Source organism: Mus musculus, chromosome 9 (genome assembly GCF_000001635.26).
Source record: "Mus musculus strain C57BL/6J chromosome 9, GRCm38.p6 C57BL/6J".
NCBI classification, from domain to species: Eukaryota; Metazoa; Chordata; class Mammalia; order Rodentia; family Muridae; genus Mus; species Mus musculus.
Window position 1 is genome coordinate 60,248,548 of NC_000075.6, and position 24,796 is coordinate 60,273,343.

General features: G+C 45.8%; 1 protein-coding gene across 4 annotated transcripts in view; it reads right to left on the minus strand.

Annotated features, from left to right (window-relative positions):
* Thsd4 (thrombospondin, type I, domain containing 4) overlaps positions 1 to 24,796 on the minus strand; it is a 555,183-nt gene that overhangs the window by 281,617 nt on the left and 248,770 nt on the right. For all 4 annotated transcript variants that reach the window (XM_006510906.4, XM_006510907.3, NM_001040426.3 and 1 more), the window contains one exon: positions 4,103 to 4,239. In XM_006510906.4, coding sequence (XP_006510969.1) covers positions 4,103 to 4,239 — 137 coding nt within the window. The remainder of the gene's footprint in view (positions 1 to 4,102; positions 4,240 to 24,796) is intronic.

The window sequence follows — 24,796 nt, forward strand, 5'->3', positions numbered from 1 at the left end:
TCCAACTTTGTAATCCTTTTGCCACTCAACTGGCTTTTTACTACTTTTTCTGCTAGGTTTCAAGCTCAGCGTGGTAGCAGCCCTGTTGATCTTTTCCATTGCTTTAGGGCCAGTGTCCAGCCCCAGCGTGTGGCAGGAATCTGTTAGCTGTTGAATGGATAATTATGTGCAGTATTGAGGATAACTAAGAATATGTGGTACCGAGTAGGCAAGAGTTACATAGGAGGTGACTGAGGAAGAAAGACTGCAGCTGTGTCTCACTCAGTACCCAGGCCTCTTGGTCAAAAGTCTGAAAAGCATTTAAGCCCAAGGCTCATTGCCCCTGTAGTACCAATGGCTAAGCCATCAGGGCATTTTCCCATACACATGTACTGAGGAAGGCTCTGTATCCTCAAAAGAGCTGGACTTCAACTTAATATCATGTGCACCGTGATCCTAGCACCTCCTTTACCTTTAGCGGTTTTTCTACACGATCATGAGGAGATTTAGCTCCCTAAAACCTAACTGCTATGATTTAAGAGGGCAAAGGGTTACCTTATACCATGAATATGCAATCTGACACATAAATATTCATTAAAAATTCTTTAGCATTCACGACACAGAATCTACTGGGTTGTTTCCCAGATTCTCTTTAGAGTGTGTGCTTTGCTACATGAACTAACTTCTGCTTTGACTGCCTATGCCTCTCGACTGAATTCTTTCCTTCAAGAAGACCCAAGAGACCCCAGTAATGTCTCTCTTTCTGTGTATGTATAAGTAAAATCAAGCATATATTAATCAAGAAATCAAGACAGATTTTAATATGTTAGGTAGTTGTCCAAGTGGTTAAAATGAGAGAAAGAATACCTAATAGAAAAGAGATATATAACTAGGGAACTACATCAGGTTTCTGATCAGTTTCAGCTTTAAACATGTTTAAGGCAGCTTGCCATAGGCAACGTTCTTTTGCTGGAGTCCTGAGAGCTCGGCTCCTCTACACTGCTTCACACACGGGCCCTGCAAGCTACTCTTGTGTTCTTGAGCAAGGAAAGTTCTTCCTCTTCTTGGACCGTGTATGACGCTTTAGGAGGGGTGCACGCCATGGTGCAGTGAGGGGAGGAGGCACCTGCCGAGCCACTGGATGGGCAGAGTCAACACTGATGACGGATGTGATGCTGTGGCCGGGCCCACGCACATCTTTCAGATTTTTAAAAGGTCCTCAAAACAGTGCAAGGGCTGTAAAATTACAACCCTCTGTAATCTTGTTCTTGATTCTATTCGAGAGAGGAGAATCGTCACTAACATCTCAGTTTGTCTATTCATTCAGATATTTAAGAGCATTTTCTGAATACTTTATAAATTTTATTAAGCACTGAAGATAAAATATGTGTGATCATGTCTCTCTCTCTCTCTCTCACACACACACACTCTCACACACACACACACACACACACATGCACACACAACATATAAAACAGTCTCCTGGTTTAGGCACTCAGGCACTGTTAACATAGCATGATGAGCTTTGAACGGTCACCGCAGGTACCATAAGAATGACTTTCTTGGAGTAGCAATCAGAGGGAGTCCCCAGTGGGGCTCATAAGCCTGGAATTCAAATAAATGAGAAGTCTTACATCCTAGCTCAAGACTGAGTCATGCAACTGTCTCTAGCAAATTACCCAACTCAATTACTCCAAGTGACAGTCTAATTCTAAGCAGATTCTCCATGCAGCTGGTGGGACGGCAGAGGGGGAAGAGGTGCTTGCTGCCCTTGACCCGAGTTCTCCAGAACCCACATGAGAGAAGGAGGGAACTGATTCTTTCAAGTTGTCCTCTGACCTCAAACTGAATGCCAATATACATACTAAAAGTGTGGTTGTGTGTGTGTGTGTGTGTGTGTGTGTGTGTGTGTGTGTGTAAGCAGAATCCACAAACTAAAGCTGGTAAGCAAAAGAGAGGAGGCAATTTGGAGTAAATGGGCAGAGACATAGGTGTGCACTAATAGTCCCAGGACTGGGAAGGCAGAGCTAGGTGGATAGCTGGAGCCTCCTAGCCAGTCAGTTTAGCCTTATCAGCCAATGCACTCCAGCTTAAGGAAGAGACCTTGTCTCAAAAACTAAGACAGAGAGCAACTGGAGAAGATAACAGAGTCAACTTCAGACTCTACATGCATGTACACACACACACACACACACACACACACACACACACACACACACACCAAAATAAAAACTCCAGAGCATATAGCACAGGGCCCAGCACAGAGCAACCCTCACAGGGAGCTTTGCCAAGCCTTGCCCTGTTGGGATGTTGAACTAGCCTGTTCTTTGCAGAGTCTACTCCTGGGCTGTTCCTTTATGACCAAAGATTTTATAAACGACAATGATGATGTTGACAGTGATTCCTGACAGAGAAGGTGGTGGGCCTTGTGGGCCTTCTGAACCTCAGGCCTGGAAGCCTGTGCTTTCCGAACAGCTGGTCACCGACTTGTGGCTAATCCTTTATACAATGTGACCAGGTTCCTTTGAACGCCAGCTTGACCTTTCAGGCCACGTTTCATCTCATTTTCTTAAGGTATGGTCCTACCAGCAAGGGGGTCAGTGCCTTTTAGGGTGGGGCACTGAAGAGATGGCTCAGTGGATGCAACATCTGCTGTGCCTGCAGGAAGGCCTAAATCTGGACCCTCAGCATCCACGTAAAGCCACACGTGGAGGAACATGCTTGTAACTCCAGCATCCGATGGTAAGATGGGAGAAATTCATGAAGCTTGGACCAGCAGGGCTGGAACCCCAGCAGGAACAATAAGAAACCTGTCTCAAAATAAGGTAAGAAGGTAAGGACTCCCAGCAGAGGTTGACCTCTGACCTCTACACACGTGCTATGGCAGAGGCATGCATCTGTATCCACACACATAAACACATACGCAGGGGTTTTGTTTTTGTTCTGAAGGTGATGATGGAGGAGGTTGTACATAGAGATATATAAATTATACTCTATTAGCTCTGATATTAAACATACAGAAATTTACATTTGAAAACATAGCCAAAGGGCTGGTCCTCAGATGAAAGTCACCATTGCTCGGTATGACCCATTAGCTAAGACAGTATTGCAGCCTGTCTTGTGTGGCTACAATTAGACCATAGCTCCAGAGAACCATTTATAGACAGAAGGAGGGTAGGGGGCCAGGTAGAGACACATATGGCTATGAGGCCGGCGTTCTCATATTTAAGATGAATGCTGACTAATGGTACTTTTTGTTACCATGGAACATCCCCCACTGAATGCAGGTGGGAAGTTTGTGGAGTGTGTTGGCAATCAGGCACATTCATGGACAGCTAGAAGTGACTTTATAAAAATCAGGCATCTTTACAGTTCACTCTCAAGGGACTCAGTGACAACACACATCATCTCTGGTGAACCAAGAGGTGGCAGCGTTGCTCCTGTGTCTGTCCCTTTGCACATGCACTATGGTCCTTGTCGCATGTCACTTTGTGCATGCACCACAGGCCCAATAAATACCTTGTTCTCCCCTTCTCTTCTTGCCCCCCTCTCCCAGAGGCTGCCTCTGTTTCCCCTCCCAATAAACCTCCCAGTGAGACCTGTTGCATGGTGTGGTTTGTTTGGGACTCGCCACTTAGTTCTAGCAGAGTAGATTTCAGAAGCCTGAGGAGATGTGAAACGCTGTGTTTAAAGTCCGTCATCTGCTACAAAAGGCACTCAACAACTTTCCTTTGGAGGCCTGCCTCACAGAAGAGGCAGGATAAAACACACCATTCTCTTAAAATGCCACCTGTACATTGGTGCCATCCGTTTCCAACTGAGACTGCTATGCCGGCTCTACAACCCCCATTCTGCAGATTGGGAAGGAACACCACGCCTCACCAGAAAAGACTGTCAAGGGTCAAGACCCCTGTGAAGCACACAGTGTGAACACAAATCATTAGACAGTAGAAAAGCTAGCATGACACAGGGCAACTCAAAGATCATAGGCAGGGAGCTGACAAGTTGGTCCATCTCAGCCCACTGCCCCAGAGCTCCTAGCTCCAGGCTATCCCTTCCTTCCCTGGAAAACCATAGATTGCGGGCTAAATACCCTGCAGACCCCCAAGTCCATCGCACTTACCTTGCACTGCCCCGACACACAGATTGCCGTGCCATTCTGATCACAGGGTGTGCCATCGATGACCTTCTCAGCTTGCCGGACGTAGAAGCGGTAGCCGGTTGCCTGGCAGTTCAGCTCACACTTGCGATTACCCTTTACTACAGAGAGAGAGGTGGGGTGGGGGGGAGAGAAAACAAAGATGAGGCTTGAGAGACCTCATCTCTGTAGAATCCACCCTCACCCTTCCACCTATATTATTAATGGAGATAAACTTCATATTGTTATGAGTTGACAGTTTTGATCAAAGTGGGGTTAGTATATGTAACATAAAGCTATACTATCAATTGCCAAATCAAATTTTAAAACATTTTCATCACACCCGAAAGGAGCCTTATGCCTGTGAGCTGCCTCTTCAGTTCATCCTCCAGTCTGGCAGCCACCAGCTTACTTTCTCTCTGTAGCTCTGTTCTCATGTACTTCTTATAGTTGTAAGAAAACCATCAGACTTCCCACAAGGACAGTCTAGAGAAGGCTTTGTATCTTCATCTACTGGTGTACGGTAGAGATCTGACTCTAACAGAACACCGTAAAGGAGTTTCAAAGGATCTCACCATTGCAAATAAGATTCTACTGTTACACACCCTATGCTTTGATTATTGCAGAATTCTGTGTAATCTTTAGGCTCTGCTATGCTCTTTTCTCAGAATTTATAGAGCTACACGGGGAACTGGGGAACGCAGCTGGGACTGTGATCATTTGATAGAATTTTTGCCTAGCAAGCGTGGGGCCCTGGGTTCGATCCCTAGCATAGCATAAACAGGACATAGTGGACCGTGCCAAGGTCACCTCTATGGTGACGTAGTGTGCTGGTTGGAATCATCTGAGAGGAGGGAACCTCAATTGAGAAAATGCCTTCATCAGACTGTCCTGCAGGCAGGTCCAAGTGGGGCTCTGCCTCTCACTGACTGACGATTGATTGATGATGGAGGACACAGCACCACATGGGCAGTGCCACCCCACCAGCAGTCCTGAGAATGTAGTTGACTGAGCCTGGAAGCAGGCCAGTGAGCAGCATTTCTCTGTGGTCTCTGCTTCAGTTCCTGCCTCCAGGTTCCTGCCTCAAGTTCCTGCCCTGACTTGCCTAAAAAAGGAAGTGTAAGCTGAAAGATGGCAACAGACTCTTTCCTCCCCAAGTTGCTTTGCATAATCGTCTTTACTATGGCAATAGGAAGCAAACCAGGACACATAGTGAGCTTCATGGGCCATGTGAAGTTCTGTCTTAAACAAACAAAAAGACCTTCATGGTCGCATCATCTTTACCCTCTCAAATTGTATTTGTTTATGTGTTTATTTATTTGTTTCTTTACTTATTTAATGTGCTTTAGTGCCCGTGCATGTACACGCTTTTCCAGACATGACCGAGGCTGGAAGACCTAGCCTAGATGGTATCATGTTCTGGGCTGAGGACAGGAGAGGACAAAGTGAGTCATATACCAGCATGCGCCTCTCTCTCTCTCTCTCTGCTTCCTGACTGGGGCGCCATGCCACCAGCTGCTGAACACTCTTTCCCCACATGATCAGCTATACCTGCAAGCAATGGGCTAGAAGAAAATCTTCCCTTCTTAAGTTGCTTTCGTCACATATTTTTGTGCCAGCAACAAGGAAGTGACACACGTTGTCTTCTCTTTACCCATCCACCTGCAAATTGTATGTCCCCACCTCTGACTCTTTAGATTTTTGTCACTTTACACAGAGTCTGGTACATAGTAGGTGATCAATGTGTGCTAACTGTTGTAATAAGAAACAATCTAGTTGTTTGCAAAAGAAAAAAGATGATTAGGCAAAATATATTTCATATCTAAAACAGACAAGCCAAGTACACACTGATTTTAAAACGTGCTTTTGAAGACAATATAAATTCTGTGCTTAGTCACAGACAGCACAATCGGGGTCATGCCTCTGTCTAAAAATCAGATTATTGGATCTCATAATACTGGCTTTTCCCTACACAACACAATACATCATGTTTTCCCTAGAGGGGCTACCTGCCTGTCATGGCAATAAAGTTCTTTATTTTGTTCCAGAGCCGCTGGATCCCACTAACATGAGGATACAGAGGGGCTCTAGGACCACAGGATTCAGGGAAGGTCAAATCCTTTGTGAGCTCTGGGCTGTAGCATACAGGCCCAGGGACGCTTTCCTGCTTGGCTACACAAGAATTGAAAGGGTGAGTGCGGAAAACTATCTTGACAGAATACTTAATACCAAGATGGAAGCATCTTTGGGGATTTCCTCAGATCAAATTATTTTATTGGCTTAAGAAATCCAGGGACTGAAGGGACGGCTCTATGGTTGTGTGATAAAGTGAATAAATAAACTAATAAAAAAGTCAAGACAAATAAACAAAACAAAAAACCCTGGGTGTCTATAACTCTAGTACTAGAAAGGAAATTGCTAGCTCCCCAGAGCTCCCCTGACAGCCAGTCAAACCAAACGTTACACTGTGTTCAGTGAAAGATCATGTCTCAAAAAAAGTGATGGGGCAAGACATACAGTATCAACCTCTGGCCTCTATACATACATACATATATTACACACACACACACACACACACACACACACACACACACAGACACACACACACACACACAGACACAGACACACCAGATCAAACATATATGTTATATGCAAAAAAGAGTTAACAGTTACAGTTTTGAAACAGAAGTACCCAAGAACACCAGTCTTAAGTAGGAATTGAAGCTTGGCAGTTCAGGACATGCAAAGGAAGCTTCAGAAAGAGGGGACAGTGGAGGCCTGCAAACAAACACTCTGCCCTGGAGCTAAGGAGTGGAGCCTACACTTTCCAGAATGGCTCTGCAGCACTCTGAAAATCAACCTGCACATAACACAATGTGGATGTTGGCAAAGACATCTGGAGTGGCTACCTCTTTCTTAATAGGGTGGGAATTGTTGAGACAGGGTTTCTCTGTGAGTCCTGGCTGTACTAGTACTCCCTTTGTAGACTGGGCTATCCTTAAACCCACATGTCTCTGCCTCCCAAGTGTTAGGATTGAAGGTGTTTACCACCACACCCAGCTTTGGAGTAGCTATCTTAATGGCCATCTTAATTCCAGATGAAATAGATTTGAAAACTGTTACTAGTCAAATTAAAACATTTTTATAGGTACAAAGAGTTAATTCATCAGAAAGACAATACCCCAAAATACATGAAGGAAAAGGGGATAGAACCAAACGGAAAAGCAGGATGTACCACTTCACAAGGCCTTTGATCACCCCCAAGCAGGTTAGTTCCAACCGTCCACTTGACATAACCTGGAACCTTCTGGGAAGAGATGCTCAAATGGATGGATCTGGAGGATATCATCTTGAGTGAGGTAACCCAATCACAAAAGAACACACATGATATGTACTCACTGATAAGTGGATATTAGCCCAGAAGCTCAGAATCCTTCTTAGAAGGGGGAACAAAATACCCATGTTAGGAGTTACAGAGACAAAATTCAGAGCAGAGTCTGAAGGAAGAACCATACAGAGACTGCCTGCCCCACTTGGGGCATAAACAACCACCAAACCCAGACACTATGGCAGATGCCAACAAGGGCCTGCTGACAGGAGCTTGATATAGCTGTCTCCTGAGGGCCTATGCCAGTGCCTGGCAAATACAGAAGTGGATGCTCACAATCATCCATTGGACAGAGCACAGAGTCCCCAATGAAGGAGCTAGAGAAAGTACCCAAGGAGCTGAAGGGGTCTGAAGCCCCATAGGAGGAACATCAATATGAACTAACCAGTGCCCCCAGAGCTCCTTAGAACTAAACCACCAATCAAAGAAAACACATGGTGGGACATGTGGATCTAGCTGTATATGTAGCTGAGGATGGCCTAGTGGGTCATCAAGAGGCCCTAGGTCCTGTGAAGGTTCTATGCCCCAGTATAGGGGAAGGCCAGGACTGGGACTGGGAATGGGAGTGGGTGGGTTGGGGAGCAGGGGAAGGGGGGAGGGGATAGGGTTTTTCGGAGGGGAAACTAGGAAAGTTTTATTACATTTGAAATGTAAATAAAATATCTAATTAAAAAAAAAACTGAAAAAGAAAAAAAAATAATTACCTAGACTAGGTTGGTCTACAGGCATGTGTATTTGGTTTGCCTTGGTGACATTTCAGGTAGAAAGACTCACCCTAAATATGAACAGTACTGTGTCCTGGGCCCAGCTCTGAACTATACAATACAGAGGAAGCTAGCTGAGGCCACAGCAAGTGAGGATGTATTTATTCTCGTCTCTCTCAGCTCTTGACCTCAGGTAGGCTGTGACTCACTGCTTAAATCCCACTTAACGTTCCCCCAGTGATGGGCTGTAACCTGGAGTCAGAAGTCAAATCAACCCTTTCCTCCCCTTTGTTGCTTTAGTGTGCGTTCTTTATCATAGCAACAGAAACAAAACTAGAATAAACCACTCTTGAGAGAGGAACTCTATTCCTGCAAGAGCTAATCCTGTCTCTTAAGGATTAAGCGTTCATCTTTAAAGGTACTCCCTCCCAACACCATTACACTGACACACCCCAGTGTGAGCCTTCCCTACCCACACCACTGCACTGACACACCCCAGTGTGAGCTTTATTTGTGACAAGTCACATCAAGACGACATCTCTTTCAAAGGCTTCATTTCCTCATTACTATCATGGTAGAGATAAGATTCTAACAAATGAATTTTGGGGTGGACATTCAGATTACAGTAGAAGCATCATTCATCAGGGATAAATACTGAAATAACACAAATATACTCCACCTAATAAATGAAAAAAATGATATTTCCATACCATGGAGCATCATTTACCAGTACAAAGAATGAGGTACTCAAACACTGGGTGATATGGGTAAGTCTTTGAAGACCTTATGCTGCATCAATGAAGTGAGTTGTGTAAAACCACATATTGTATAATCCCATTTATATGAAATGTTCTGCAGAGGAAAATTAGTATTTTCTCAGGCCTACAGAGAGGGGGGCCATGTGGGTGCTGCTGACAGGTATGAACATTTTCTTCGGATGGTGGGAATCTTCTGCAGTTTCTATCATTGAGAAACTAAATAAATAATCCAAACACACCAAAACTCGCTGGATTGGTGACTTTTTTTTTTAGATTTATTCATTATTATATCTAAGTACACTGTAGCTGTCTTCAGATGCACCAGAAGAGGACGTCAGATCTCATTATGGATGGTTGTGAGCCACCAAGTGGTGGCTGGGAATTGAACTCAGGACCTTCTGAAGAGCAGTAGGTGCTCTTAACCACTGAGCCATCTCTGGTGACTTTCACAAGATGAGAATTTTAAAAATGCAGGAGCTGCAGAAACAATTATCTTCCTAGGTTCACAGAGAAATGGTGTCAGCTGTAGAACTTCATTTTTACTTTACTACAATGAGTGAGTTAGCTGTGATGAGTACAGACAGAATTTAGAAGAGTCTCACATCAGAGACAAAGGGTACAGGGGATGGAACATTAGCAGGCTTACTCAGTCTTCCTTGCTCTCAAGCCCCACAGAGGCTCATGGGAAATTTGTCATGCAGTGGTTTGCAATGCAGCTAGAGAACTGCAGGCCCGAGGGATCCACTGCAGTTACAGGGAGCAATGGATACTCTGCTCTTTGTTTTGAAGGAGCCCTATCCCCTACCTCAAAGTTGCTCAATGCAAACACAACTTTGAGAAATGATCTTGTTTTAGAGTGTTCAGGGCCCTGCATTCTTAATCCAGTTCACAAGACTTCTTCTTCACAAGACAAGGGTACCTGAGACCCAGAGAGAAGTGTCTCTGGTGAACAGATATAAACTCATCCCAGGGCCACATCATTGCAGAATCTCATGACACTCGGGACAAAGACAACCACAGCCTCCAAGATGGAAGAGGCACACTAAGAAAGGGACATCGGAGTTCCCAGCAGCAGCTTGATGATAACTAAACACGCATTACAATTTTGAAGAAAATAACATCACAATTAGAGTTCTATATTAAGTCAAATTTACTTATCCCTAAGGAAAACAAAGCATTTCCAAATGTGGTTTGCCTCTCATGGACTCTTACTGGAAGATGCATTCTCTTACAATAAAGGAAGAAGATGGAAGAAGTGGTACTCAGGAGACAGAAGATCCAAGCCAAAAGAAAGCAGAGAATGCTACAGACTGGGATAAAAGTAGTTCTACCCAGACAGGTGTGCACGGGCAACACATTTGTAATCCCATCACTCAGGAGGCTGAGGCAGGAGAATCATGAGTTTGAGACCAGCCTTCATAGTAAGACAATTGTTTCAAAAATAAGTAAGTAAGTAAGTATTGGAGGAGGAGTAAGTATCAGAGCTAGTTTACTCCAAGATATACACAGGTTTATATAAAAACAAAAAAATTAACTTTCAAAGGACATAAAAGGTAACCTTAATAGGTCCCCACCTCAGTAATAGGAACCCCTCTCTGTTGGGGCCACCGATGGCAGGCCCCTCCCCTCTCTGTTGGGGCCACCGATGGCAGGCCACTCCCCTCTCTGTTGGGGCCACCGATGGCAGGCCCCTCCCCTCTCTGTTGGGGCCACCGATGGCAGGCCCCTCCCCTCTCTGTTCAAAGGAACACACAATACACAACTCTTGCTGTCTTTCTAGGAATTTTGTATAAATGGGAAGTAAAACCATCATTTTTAGGAGAGCCTGATGTGCCTGTCATGAGGGTGGGGTAGGGGGGAGTACTCTAGATTCCTGGGAGCTTCACAGTAAGAAAGGAGCCTCTGGGTGGATGATAGGACGGCTGCTGTCAGGAGGCAGGTTCAAGCTGTTCCTACAGCCAAACATGGCTCCTCACAGAGAGAGAATTGCAGGTGAGAGTGGAGGAAAACGCCTGCACAGAAAGACGCAGGTCTATTCTTAGACCATGGGTAACATCCGGGCTTGGTGTAGGATCCATTCAGTCAGGAAGAGGAATATATGGCAGCCCTGTTCAAGATGAGCAGCCTTATAAATGCAGCCTGTAAAATCTGGACATGGCGGGACGCTGACCTAACCATGCTAAGGAGAGAAACGTAAATGAGTTAGGCGCATGTGGATATAGGCCATGAATGAGTGTGGGACTTAAAATAACAACGTGGTGTCTGAAGCAGAGCCATGGATACGGGTTTCTGGAGTTGGTCCCAGAAGCAGCAGTGGCTACCGACCCACGTGCCACTCCTGTTTGTGACAGAGGATCTGCTTGCCCTTGGACGCTGAGTTCTGCCTCGGATGATGACTCTTTAAGCAGCTTGCCCTGCCGCCAAGACTGCATTTTCCAGGACAAAGCTATGGAAAATCAGACGAGCTGAATGCTTCTAAGGCCCGGACTCTGCTCTGGAATTGTAAAACTATTCTGAAAAAGGCAGAAGAACCGAGCGGCGAGACCATCTGATTCTGAGCTTTTCCTGTTCAGAAGAGGGAAACCGTTTGGAGAGCATTGCACTATGAAAGCTTAAACGCAAAAACATCCCACTTCTCTGCTGTCTAGTGTCCCTAACCTTCCATAGCACTCACGAACCCTGGGCACCAGACTTTTGCGTGTGGAGCCCCAATCAGTCTGGTTCCACTGACAGTCTTAATAGGCTTAGGATTAGAGACAGACAACAAAGTTAGCCAGGTTGAGGCCAGTGAGATCTAGAGATCTGCCCGTCTTTGCTGCCCCAGCGCAGGGAGAACAGCATGGGCCAGCTTGCTTCTGGAACTCAAGCCCTCACTTTATTGCCTGAGCATTTCCTCAGCCTCTGAAAAATGTCTTTGCTTTCTTTTATTGTATAATACTTTATTGGTATTTTTGGGAATTTCACATCATGCACCCTGATCACACTCATGTCCCATTTCTCCCAAGTCTGTCCCTCCACCCTTGCAACCTTCCCTCCCAAAAGAAGGAGGAGAGGGAGGAAGAGGAGGAAGGGGGAGGAGAAAAAGAGGATGAGGAAGAAGAAGAGGAAGAAGAAGAGGGCAAAGAGGAAAAAGAAGGAGGAGGAGGAAGGGGAGGAGGAAGAGAAGGAGGAGGAGGAAGGGGAGGAGGAAGAGAAGGAGGAGGAGGAAGCCCATTTTGTGTTGCCTACACATATACTCACTGGAGCATGGTCAAACTCCCAGTAGTCTACCCCCTAAAGAAAGCTGAGTAGAGGCCTCGGAAGGAGGACGTCCCTGGTTGAGCTTTCAGGATGGCTGATACCTTACAGAAACCAGATAAAAGGAAATTCTGAGTATCCTAGCATGTGTATTCCCCTGACTGACCTAAGCCCACCTTTACAGTTTTGCTCATTTTGAGATGGGATTTAATGTAGCCCAGGCTGGCCTAGAACTCACTTTTGCTGGTGTGTGTGTGTGTTTCCCCAGATTGACACAAACCTAAAAATACTTGGGAAGAGGAAATCTTAACTGAGAACATATCTCCCTCAGATTGGTCTGTAGGCAAGTCAGTGGATTATTTTCTTGGTTCATGACTGAGGTGGGAAGGCTGTCACCACCTTGGTCAGTGCCACCTCTGGGCTGATGGTCCCAGGTATTGTGAAAGAGCAGGCTGAACATGTAATGAGGAACAAGCCAGTCAGCATTGGTCCTTGTGCTCTGAGCTTCAAGTTTTGCTTCCAGGTTCCTGCCTTGAGTTCCTGCTCTGACTTCCTTAGACCATGGCCTAGGACCAGAGAGCGGTAAGCTGAATAAATCCTTTCCTCCCCAGTTTGCTTCTGGCCATGGTGTTTTATCAGAGGAGCAGAAACCTGACTAAGATATAGGTGAGCAGGACCTTGAACTGCTTGCTGATCCTCCTGATTCCAGCTCTGAGTACTAGGATTGGTATGTGTCACCATGCTTGGTTTTGTGTGGTACTGAGATCAAATCATATGCCAGACATGCGTACTACGAGATGAGCTGCCTCCCCATGTAAGTCGTCCCAGCTACGGAGAATGGGAACACTGAAGTCTGAACAAGTTCAATGGCTTCCTCACAACACACAGTAAGAAAGTGATAGAACCCAGCCATCAGCAGGTTAACTCCTGTTCGCACGCTCTTCCACCTGAACTATCCCATGCTGAAAGACCCAGATCTACCAGATGCTAGGTTACATTCCCACTCCCATATCCACTGGGTATCCTGGATACCTGGGCATTTTCTGTGCCTGCCAGGGCCTCTGGTAAAGAAAGCCTGTTTCCTGCCTTGATCTTAAGGTTGTGAGTAGCCTGGTTCTGCTCTGGTTTTCAAAAGCTGCATGTTTGTTCTTTCCACAATTTCCCAGCATTCCCCCATCCATTTCAGGACACCTGCAGAGGTGGATGGGTAACCTCCATGCCAAGCACTAGAGCTGGCTGTCACTCTTCCTTTGATCCTTCCGTCCTGGCCCCTGGCTGCCTGTACTCAATCCTGCATTCAGCTGGAGGCCAAGAAATCCTCTGCTGGGCTGCCAATCCCAGATGCCCATTTCTAGGAAACAGTCTGATCTTCTCAAGGATGGAATGCGCTTCTATGAGTGGCGATGGGAAACCACTTTTACCTCTTGTCCTGGCTCTGACATCAGGTGTGCCATTCAGATGTGCTAGGTTCTCCCTTGACCACTCACCATTCATTCCTTCTACAAATCCAAGCCCGGCCCTCTTTCAGCTCTGTCAGAAGACACACGAGCTCCCAGCCAGTGTCCCTCACTCCAAGCTCCTGCCTTCTCCCCACTTCAGACTTCCAGCTCTTGTTAAGTAGAACACTTAAAGATGTAACCCCCCCCCCCATCACCCAGCTTGAAGAGCATGAACAGCATGTTTTCTTTCTCCCATAATGACATTTGTTTTTAGTCAGGTTCAAGCAGTGTGATCCCTAAGTCTTTCTTCTCAAGCAACCAGCTCGACCATGGATGTTTCCCCTTCATGCCTAGGGAGCCACATCTCCAATACCATCCTGGCTTAAATGCAACACACGCCTTCTCTGTGTTGGGGGCTCTGCACAGTTTTCTTTTATCTGGCTGGCATCCAGCATCCTACCTTCTGCCTAAAACAAGTTCTATCTGACCTTCCAGATGTGGCTCAGCCACCACTTCCTGGAAACTTGCTCTGCCACAGTCACTCCTCCGATGCTGCTGTCTCCTTCCTGCATGTCCAAGTCTAGTCACACTTGGAAAGAATCCAGCCATGCCCTAACCCTCTCATTCTGCACAGTAGGAGACTGAAGCTCAGGAAGACAAGAGGCGAGGTGTCACCTAGAGCCACTGTAGTCGGATGACCTCTCTACACTTGAATGTACAGAGATTTGCTGAGTCACTCAAAATGTTGCCCAAGGTGAGGGAGCTTGTATCATGCTTCATGCTTGGGAGGCAGTGAGTGTGGGACCACTCCATGTCACCCTGACGACTCATCCTATTTTATAGATGAGGAGCCTGAGGCTGAGAGGTGAATTCACTACAAAACACATGCCATCCATCATGAGGACTTGAGTCCTGAAAGCCCACAAAAAGCTGGACATGGCAGCACAAGCCTGAAATCTGCTCCTATGTCGAGATGGATGGCAGAGCAAGAATCCATTCCTGAAAGTTCAGGTCAGCTACCCTGAAGCACACAGCAGCAAACTACAAAAGAGACCCTATCTCAAACCAGATAGAAGGCTAGGGTTGACACCCTAGGTGGTATTTTGACCACCACATGCATACAGTGGCATATTTGTGTGCCCACAAACACAAATCCAGGCTTGTGCTCTTTGTTACTGTAGGGTAATTCCTTCCTCTTGGTACATATTATTCTTCTAAGTGCAAGATCATCTCTTCTAAGCCACTGGGCATGGCATCATGTTAAGCAGTGGTTCTTGGTCACCTGTGATTTACTGGTTACTTTTGTGTGACAGGCACCACACTGGAGTATGTCTCAGAATCTCTGCCCTTGTGGGGCAATCAATACCCATGCACTCGTGAGTTCTCTCAGTTTGAGAGACTGTCTTACAGTTATTACAGAGGACAGAAGCAAAGGACACCAGGTCCCTGAGCAACTATAATCCCATGGAGCATGCTGACATCAACCCAGGAATCAAGGGAGAAAAGGTTTATTTAGACTATAGTTTTAAAAGTTCAAAGGCAAGGGACTTGTACTGGCTCGGTTCTAGGGAGGGCAATGGATAGCAGGGAGGATCAGAACAAAACCAAAGAGGTTGCATCAAAATCCAAGGAGGGAGAGAAGAGGGAGGGGAAGAGGGATCGTCTTAGTTAGGTTTTTTTCTGCTGTGATGAAAAGCCACGACCAAAAGCAACTTGGGGAGGAAAGGGTTGATTTTAGCTTAGCCGCTGGCTAACAGTCCACCACTGAGGAAAATCAGGGAAGGAACTCAAGGCAGGAACAGGAACGTGGAAGCACGGGGTAAAGCAGAAGCCATGGAAGAACATGGCTTACAAGCTTGTTGTTCATGGGTTGCTCAGCCTGCTTTCTTGCAGCACCCACGATCACTAGCCCAAGGGCGGCTCTGCTCAGGGTGGTCTGAGTCCTCCCATACGATTCATTAATCAAGCAAATATACTACAGCTTTTCCCACAAGCCAATATCTCATGGAGGGGGCTTCTCAATTATAATTCCTTCTCAGATGACTCTAGCTCGTGTCAAGTTGGAAATAAACTAAAACAACCAAGACAGGGGGTAAGGGGAAAAGGGGGTGGAGAGAAAGGGGGCAGGGAGAGAAGGGATGGGGAGAATGGGGAAAAAAAAGAAAAAGGGAGAGGAATGAGGGAGAGGGTTAGAGATAGAAAAGAGGAGAGAGAAAGGAAGAGAAGGAGAGAGAAAATGAGAGAGGATAAAGGGGGGCTCTACAGTTCCCTTGAGGACCCACTCCCTCCATCAAAGGACCTCCCACTAGGCCCCACTTCCTAAAGTTCACAGCACATTTCAATACTTCCACAAACAGACCAAGCCCTTAGCATGTGCTCTTTCCAATAACTCTAAGATTACACCTACACTACAGAGATGTGCCCAGAGGCTAGGGACCTGACCCACTAAAGTGATGGAGAAACCTTCTCCATGTCTGAAGAAGGCCAGTGAGCCTGGCTGACAGCCAACAAGCTGCAGAAGGAGGCCAGCAGCCCAGGCCACGCATGATCAGTGTGTGTATAGAGAGAGTGGAGAAGGTTCTCTTGAGTCTTGGGGCTACCAAGGCTTGCCTTCCACACACTGTTCTAGAGAGCCCTGGAAACGGCAATGGCTTCCTGTTTGTAGCAAGTTCCTGGACACACAGTCTCATGGGAGTCGGTTAAGCCAACGTTGGTCGAGTCAGCCAGCCTTCTAAAATGTGTCCCTTTCCTCTCATGTCACAGCAAATCCAATGCTGGAAAAAAATGACTAAAAACAAATGTCATTATGGGAGAAAGAAAACATGCCGTTCATGCTCTTCAAGCTGGGTGACTGGGGGGAGGGGTTACATCTTTAAGTGTTCTACTTAACAAGAGCTGGAAGTCTGAAGGAGCCTGTCAGGAGAAAGCCAGCTTGGCCCACTGTCAGGGAGGCAGCCTGACAGCTCCAGCAGAAGCAGGAGCTCCTAACGAGTTTCTTATGGCTTGGGGGAAACATATGTCCATCTGAGTGGATAATATATGAGAACTATGGCAGGCGCACACCCTCCTGAAAGACCGTGTGGCAGAGGGTTCTCGTTAGGGGGCCTGACTAAGGCTGTCAGAGGCTGTAAGAAGGAAGTGAACTCTGGTACAAAATGTTCTGTGAAAAAGCCTCAGAAGCCAGAGACCCTCAGGCAGAGGAAATGGTAGCACTTCAAGTGAGGCCCATGGGAATACGTCACTTCCAGATATTGATCAACTTAGTAAAATCCATATGTATACATGTACATATGTGTGTGCATGCATGTTATATATTGTATGTATATACAGTGTAGATGAATGGGTTTATGAGTTGTGTCCAAATATGTGTATTTTGTGCTTATATATACATGTATACATTCATGTGTGTGCATAGATCTGTCTCTTCTGGGGTGTGTTGGTATTAAGCCAAAGCCATTTACAGTAATATGAACAAACCATAGGTGTCAAGAGCTTCCTACTATGGCTATTCTTATTAGCTAGCTTGTTCTGGTGTTGCCCTGTTTTTGCCTCCAGAGGCTAGAACTATGGGCAGGCTACCACATCTACTTGGCATCTACATGGTTCTGGGAACTCCAAACCCAGGCTTGCAGAGCAATTGCTTTAATGACTGAGATACCTCCCCAGCCTGACATGTCTTCTTAATTATAAACGTCCTACCTTTTAGCTTGCTTGGTATCTTTCCATCTCACTGATCACCATCCCTGACTCGGAGCAAGAAGAGTCCTTAAGCACTCAGCTGGGAGGCTAGAAAGATGGTACAACAATTAAGAGCACAAGCTGCTCTTGCAGAAGACCAACATTTAGTCCCCAGCAGCCATGGCAAGCAGTTGACAGCTACCTGGAACTCCAGCTCCAGAGGGATCTGACACTTTGGTTTCCAAGGAAACATGCACTCAGATACATATAGTCACACACGGCCACATACATGTACATAATTAAAGAAAATACTCAGGTTGGGATGGCGACACCCAGCTTTAATCCCAGGAGTCAGGGGCAGGCAGACTCTGTGAGTTCAAAGCCAGCCTGGTGTACAAGGTGAGACCCTGTCTAAAACAAGAAAACAAATCTCAGCCACCCTAGTGCTTCCTCTGGCAGCACAAATACTAAAATCTCAGCCAGTCTGACCATTGTCCTGTATACAAGAAAAGGCTCAGCAAGGTGTGTAGGGCTTTTACAGGCACAGACAGAGACCTCGGGGACTCTTTCATGCCTCCCTGCTGTGCCTAGGTAAGCAACAAGTTAAAAACAAAACAAGCAAACAAACAAACAAACAGCTTAATCAGTTGCTCAGCTGAATTAACAAACTCATTTACATGTCTCTATACTGAGGGAGCTGAATAGACCCAATCTCAGATGTCCAGGAGCTTTCAAAACAATTGGAGCAAGCCAGACAGCTCATGCACACAGCGGGCAGACACAAAGGACGCCTGAAAGCAGCCTTTCCACTGCCAACCGCAGGTCTTCCACAGACGTCTACAGGAGCCTGGGAATGAGGCGTGCGTCTGCGGGCTTGGTCCTTTGCGTGTACAGGGCAAATGTGAAAGACAGTCTTTTCTATAGTAGGGTTGGAAACACTGACCACTTCAGGCCCCAGTTATTTGTTTTGGGGGTTTTGGTTTGGTTTGGTTTTGAGGCCTTCTCTATAGGCAGAACACGTTCCATCCAAATCAAAAGCCAAAAGCAGGCTTAAAAAAAAAGGCTGGGGGCAGCTCCCTTCACCACTACCTACCAAACAAATGTAGCCCCTGACATTCAAGCTCCACATTCATGGGGATGAATGCTGGGGAGACATAATCCCCCCACTGAGCTTGGCTTTCTTTAAAAGATGTCAATCCTCGCCCCTCCCAGCCCCCCAGTCACAATCACAGGCCAGCATCTCTTTCCCCAAAGACAAACAAGGCTTTGGAGAAATGAGAAAGGAGGTGCCCTGTGGCAGCTTGAAAAGGAAATTCTGCAGGCAGCGCGGCTCCCTCTGAGGAAGCCCAGGGAAGGATGGTCTCTTCGGGCCACACAAAGCGTGGCATGGACACATCATGCCCGAACCTAATTGAAACCTCAGGCTGAAACAGTATTTTGCAGCAGTCGAGAAGAAAAGACAGGCACAGACAAAGAGGGGAAACAAAAGCAGGGTGTGGAAGAGGCATGAGAAGCAGCCCACTTCTTGACCGTGGGACAATTTGGATGGTGGCCACCGAGTTAACTGAGGTGTAGCCTCCCTCCCAGGCTAACTGAGACCTGCCGCCCCTTTGCAAACTGAACTGCTGCCAGCGCTCTGATTCCACAGCCAAGGCCTTTGGGGCCCAAGAGGCTCTTCAAACTGTCAATGTCTTCAAAGATGTATAACATGGAAGGTACTAGAAGGTGCTGGTTAGCCCTGGAAGAACAACCTGCCAGAGACCTGCAGAAATGAGGTAGAAAGGAAGGAGGGGACTGTGGAATGGGCTCAGTTAGTAAGACGGTTAAATGAACACAAGGCCCTCTGGATGGTCTTCAGCATCCATGTAAAAGCCAGGTACCCATGCAAGAATGTAAGATGGAGAGCAGATGAAGGCCACATCTAACAGCAACCTCTGGCTTTCAACACAAATCCATACATGCCGGCCGCAGTGGGATATTTAGGTAGTACAATGATTTCTGCCTGGCTCTTACTCGGGTCTGAATCTGAGTTCTGCCACTAATTGAGCTTGTGCCACTAGACAAGTTCTGGCTGTAAACGGCACCTTTCTTATCTGTCAGAATGAGTACTGATTATCTCAAAGACTTGTCTATGAGACAAGTGGATTAATTGTGCTTGTAAAAACACAGGCTCTGGACACAAATAAACTTCTTTCTTTTGTCTTGAAACCAAATGCTCCTGAATGTGATGGAAACTCTGCCTGCCCACCCACCCACCTGCCCACTTGCCTGCCCATCTGCCTGTCTGCCCACCTACCTGCCTGCCCACCTGCCTGCCCGCCCACCTGCCCACCTGCCGGAGTTTTAAAACAAATGCATATGATGGAACTATGGGTCTTGATCCCAAAGCAGCAGCCAGTAGCTGATTTTTAACTCTATGGAGCTTTCCCTGGCCAGAAGGTAGTAGATTGTTAGGTTGTTGCCAGTTCTAAGTTGTCTGCTTTTTCTTTTCTTTGATAATTATCATGGAAGCACAGCTGAGTTGAAATGTGCCTGGAAGAAGAGTAGACAGGTCAGTGCTGTGGCATACTTCTCAAGTACAGTTCTGGCCGTGCTCCTGGGCTCCGACTGCTTGGTAGCCAAACCTTGGGAACCCTGCTTAGGGGCTCATGATTCAACTTCCTTTGTCTTCATGGTCTTGCAAACAGCCACCTGCAATTTTTATTTTGTCAATGGACCTGAACAGAGACATTGTTTCAATCTCTCTGCTTATGAGCGTCCGCTATGGTCTGAAGGGTCTCCAGCAGATCAACCGTTACCTACTAACAGATACAACCTGTTTATTTTGTTTTTAAGTTACATTTATGTATTTATTTATATTTGTTTGTCTGGGTGCCTGAGCTACATCTGTGCAGAGATCAGAACATCACTTCCAGGAGTCGGTTCTTTCTTTCTACCCTGTGGCTTCTGGGGATTGAACTCTGGTCATCACACTTGGCAACAAGCATCCTTACCCATGGAGCCATCCTGCCACCCCTATATTTGTTCTATGAGACAGGCTCTCCCTGTGTAGCCCCATCTGACCCAAACTCACTATCTTTCCAATCCTGAATGAAAGGACTACAGGTGTGTTCCACCATGACGAGTTGACAAATACAATCTTAATGAAGGATGTGGTGGTTCAAAAGAGAAATATCTCCCAATGGCTTAGGCATGATCCCTACCTGGTCAGTATTTGGGGGCAGAACGGGGAGAGCCTAAGAAGTGTGGCCTTGATGAAGGAAGTATGTCACAAGGGTCAGCTTTGGGAGTTTATAGCCTTGCCTCACTTCCAGTCCCCCTTACTCCCCACCCCCACTCTCTTGTCCAGCATTACAGACATTTCCTCTGGAAACATAAGCCCGAATAAGCTCTTTCTTCTGTAGGTTGCCTTGGTCAAAGTATTTTATTACAGTCACAGAAAAGTAACAGATACAAAGGATTTATTTACTAATCTTTTACTTCAGCAAATGTTCCCACCAACAGATATTTTCAGTGTTAATGAAAAATGTAAATAAACTGTGAGACTGGAAATGCATACACACATACACACACACACACAGATACATACACAGTCACACACATACATATACCACATATGCACATACATACACACACACACACAGAGGAACATGTACAAGTACATGCATACTATGTGCAGCCACCGCCAGGAAACCTTTATAATGATGATTTTCTGGAGTTCACGTACATACTACCTTGACTCTGTAGCCACAGACTGATGTTCTGCTTCAGTTTTGGACAGATGTAGCCAAGCATAATTATCTAAAACTCAGAGGGCCCCAAAAAGGAAAGAGAGCCCTGTCTGGGTATCCAACATATTTATGATGAGAGGATGTCGTATTTCTGATGGAACAATCCCAATTGCTAACCATTCTCCCTCCCTGTGTACCACATGGACCAGGATCCGAGAAAAATCACCAGCTAACTTAACATTACAAACTGCTCCTCTGACAAGGTTCTGACAAATGGGCAAGCGCTAAGATCTAGACCTTTCACAGTCTGAGAAGCCTGGAGCTGAGAGGGAGGCTATAGGACAGTGAGGACCAATGAAAACCAGATTCGAACTCTATAGAGTCGAGAAAGGCAAACATTGGTAGCTTATCTATGCAGCCCACACACCTTGCAACAGCCCAAAGCTTCATATTCTCTCTAATCTAGTCTGGGTTTGCTCTTTCAGTTAGACCCATGGAGCCAGTTCATCAAAAGAAAAGGCCCATTGCAATGCTTAGTGTTAACGACCCAAAGGAAACACAAGAAAAGGAAACACACAGGAGATAAACCTCCAGACATACCTATGAGGGACTATCTAGCCTCTGGCCAGGCCTGTGAGGGATTATGTCTATTAGGTTAATTGGGGTAGGAAGGCTCACACTAAAAGTGGGTGACACCAATCCCTGGGCTTGGGTCCTAGACTGTATAAAATGGAGAAAGTGGGACAGGAGAGATGACTTAGAAGTTAAGAACACCTGACGTTCTTCCAGAGGATCTGAGTTCAATTCTTTTTTCTTTTTCTTTTTTTTTTGGGGGGGGGGTGGTTCGAGACAGGGTTTCTCTGTGTAGCCCTGGCTGTCCTGGAACTCACTCTGTAGACCAGGCTGGCCTCGAACTCAGAAATCTGCCTGCCTCTGCCTCCTGAGTGCTGGGATTAAAGGCGTGCGCCACCACGCCCGGCTCCTGAGTTCAGTTCTTAGCATCACCTGCTAACTCTAGTTCTAGATGATCCAATGCCCCCATCTAGCCTTAGTGAGTATTCATATACATGCTGCACACACAAATACTCAGGCACACATACAATTAACAAATGAATAATAATTTAGAAGAAAGACAGTTGAACACAAGCATTCATCTCTCTCTGCTTCCTGATTGTGGGTATGATATGACCAGCTATTTTCAAGACCATCCTGCTTTGATTTCTCTACTATGAAAAATTGTATCACTGAGTTGTGAACAACAACAACAACAACAAAAAATCTGTTCTGCCTTAAGGGGATGGTCATGGACTCTAACCCTCTGGAGCCAACAGCCCCAAATTAAATGTTTTCTTTTATAAGTTGTCTAGGCCATGGTGTTTTGTCATAGCTTTAGAAAAGTAACTAAGGCAGCAGGAATGTAGAGAAACCAGAGCCCTACATGCTGCTGGTAGAAATGTAAAATGCTATGGAAAATGATAAAAATGGTTTCTAAAAATAGTTTGAAAAGAACACATGACCTAGCAATTCTACTTCTGGTATTGTCCCCCAAAGGTTGAAAAGCAGAGTCTTGAAGAAATATGTGTGTGTGTGTGTGTGTGTGTGTGTGTGTGTGTGTGTGTGTTTGTGGAAACAGCTGAAGGATTCAAAAAGTAAATGGGTAACCAAAATGAATGTCTAATATGCAGTGGAATATTATTCAGTTTTTAAAAGGGGAATTTGAATACATGCTGCAATATGGATGAAATCTGAGGATATTATTTTGAGTGAAATAACGTCAAACCTATATGATTTATATGAGGTACTAGGAGTAGTCAGACTTATAGAGTTGGAGGGTAGAAGGGAAAGAGGGGGAAAGAGAGATAAGTAAATATACCTGCATGTTTACATTCAGAGGCTAGAGCAAGAGGCAGGAAGTCCTGTTTGATCACTCTCTACCTTGCTTTTTCTTTAGGCAAGGTCTCTTATTGAACTTAGAGCTAAGCTGGTAGCCAGCCAGCTCCAGTGACTCCCATCCCTCCACCCACCCCTGTCTTCCTCCCCTCTAGTGCTGGTATCAAAGACATGTGCCTGGCATTCTTTAAGTGGCTGCTGGATCTGAACTCAGGTCTTCAATCTTGCACGGCAAGTACTCTAACTCATGGAGGCATCGCTGCAGTCCCATGAAACTGCTTCTTAATGGGAGAACTTCAGTTCTGACAGATAAACAGCCTTGGGGATTGTTTGCACAGCATGAACATGTGCTATACCACTGACCTACACACTTAGAAATAGCAAGAATGGTTAAACTTAAGTATATTACATTTAAAAAGTAACCAATATGCTAGAGTTTACACAAACCTCTTAAACAGTGGTTCTCAGCTTTCTTAATGCTGTGACCCTCTAATACAGTTCCTAATGTTGTGGTTGTTGTGGGGAATATTAAAAAAGAACTGGCACTTAAAGCCAGGACATTTGTTTCTAGAAAAAAAAAAAAGTATTGTGGGTGGGCCTGGTGCTGTTCTTGTGAACCAATCCCCTGATGAATAAATGAGCCAATCACTGGGCGAGTAGGCGGGACTTCCAGGTTGGACAGAGGAAGAGAGGAAGCAGGAGAGAGTTAGGACTTTTGGGATAAGGACAGCATAAGGGTAGCTGCTAGAGTTTCCTGATATCATGGCAGATCTGCAAGGATTCACCACCAGAGGAATCAGATTTTAATAAAGCTTACAAGATTAGGTTTTAATTGTTGTGCCCAGAGATTGAGTTACCACTGTTTCTGAACTAAGCTTGTGTTGTGTTTTTCTTCACGCAGCCGCTCGCTCATCTGGGTTCAAGAGAGAAAGGTATGGCAGCAAAGTGTGAGTTTGCCTGATGTGCACCACAAAGGTCGTGGGGGTTTTGAAGCACGAGTTTGGCATGGTAATGACCCGCCAGTGGGAACCTAGAGAGCTGGGTGGAGAGATTGTGGAGTTCTGAGTCAGAGTCTCTGCAAGATAAAAACAGGTCGGCCATTGCCCAACAGTGCTGGGACAGAGGCACAAGCTTGGGAACATGAAATGTGCTGGTTCGATTTTTTTTTTCCTTTTTTGGTTTTTTGAGACAGGGTTTCTCTGTGTAGCCCTGGCTGTCCTGGAACTCACCCTGTAGATCAGGCTGGCCTTGAACTCAGAAATCTGCCTGCCTCTGCCTCCCAAGTGTTGGGATTAAAGGCGTGCACCACCACTGCCCAGCAATTTTTAATATTTCCCACAACAGGTGGTAACCCATAACCAAAAAATTATTTTGCTGCTACTTCATAACTGTAATTTTGCTACTGTTAGGAAACATAATGTAAATATCTGATATGCAGGATATCTGGTATGTGACCCCTATGAAAGGATCATTTGACCCTCAAAGGGGTCATGCCCCACAGGTTGGGAACCACTGCTCTAAAAGCTGTACACTCCTTCTCCATACATACCCCCAAAGTACCTAATGAGCACTGGAGTACATAACACCACTGGCCAGATGTAAGAATTGAAGGTGCAGCCTATTCCACCCTACAGGGTTCTCCCCTCTCCATCTGAAGCTGGGCGAATAGAATAAGAGTCTGAAAAACCCAAAACCTTCCAGAAAGGAATGTGTTCTGGTAGATGGAAATACCAGCCAGCTTTTGGAAACCAAGGTGACGTTACTGACCCAAAATCAATGAGGCGAGTGTAAAACGGACTGTGTGTGCCATTCCTGAGGTGTACATCATGACTCCACCTGACTGTACTCTCTCTT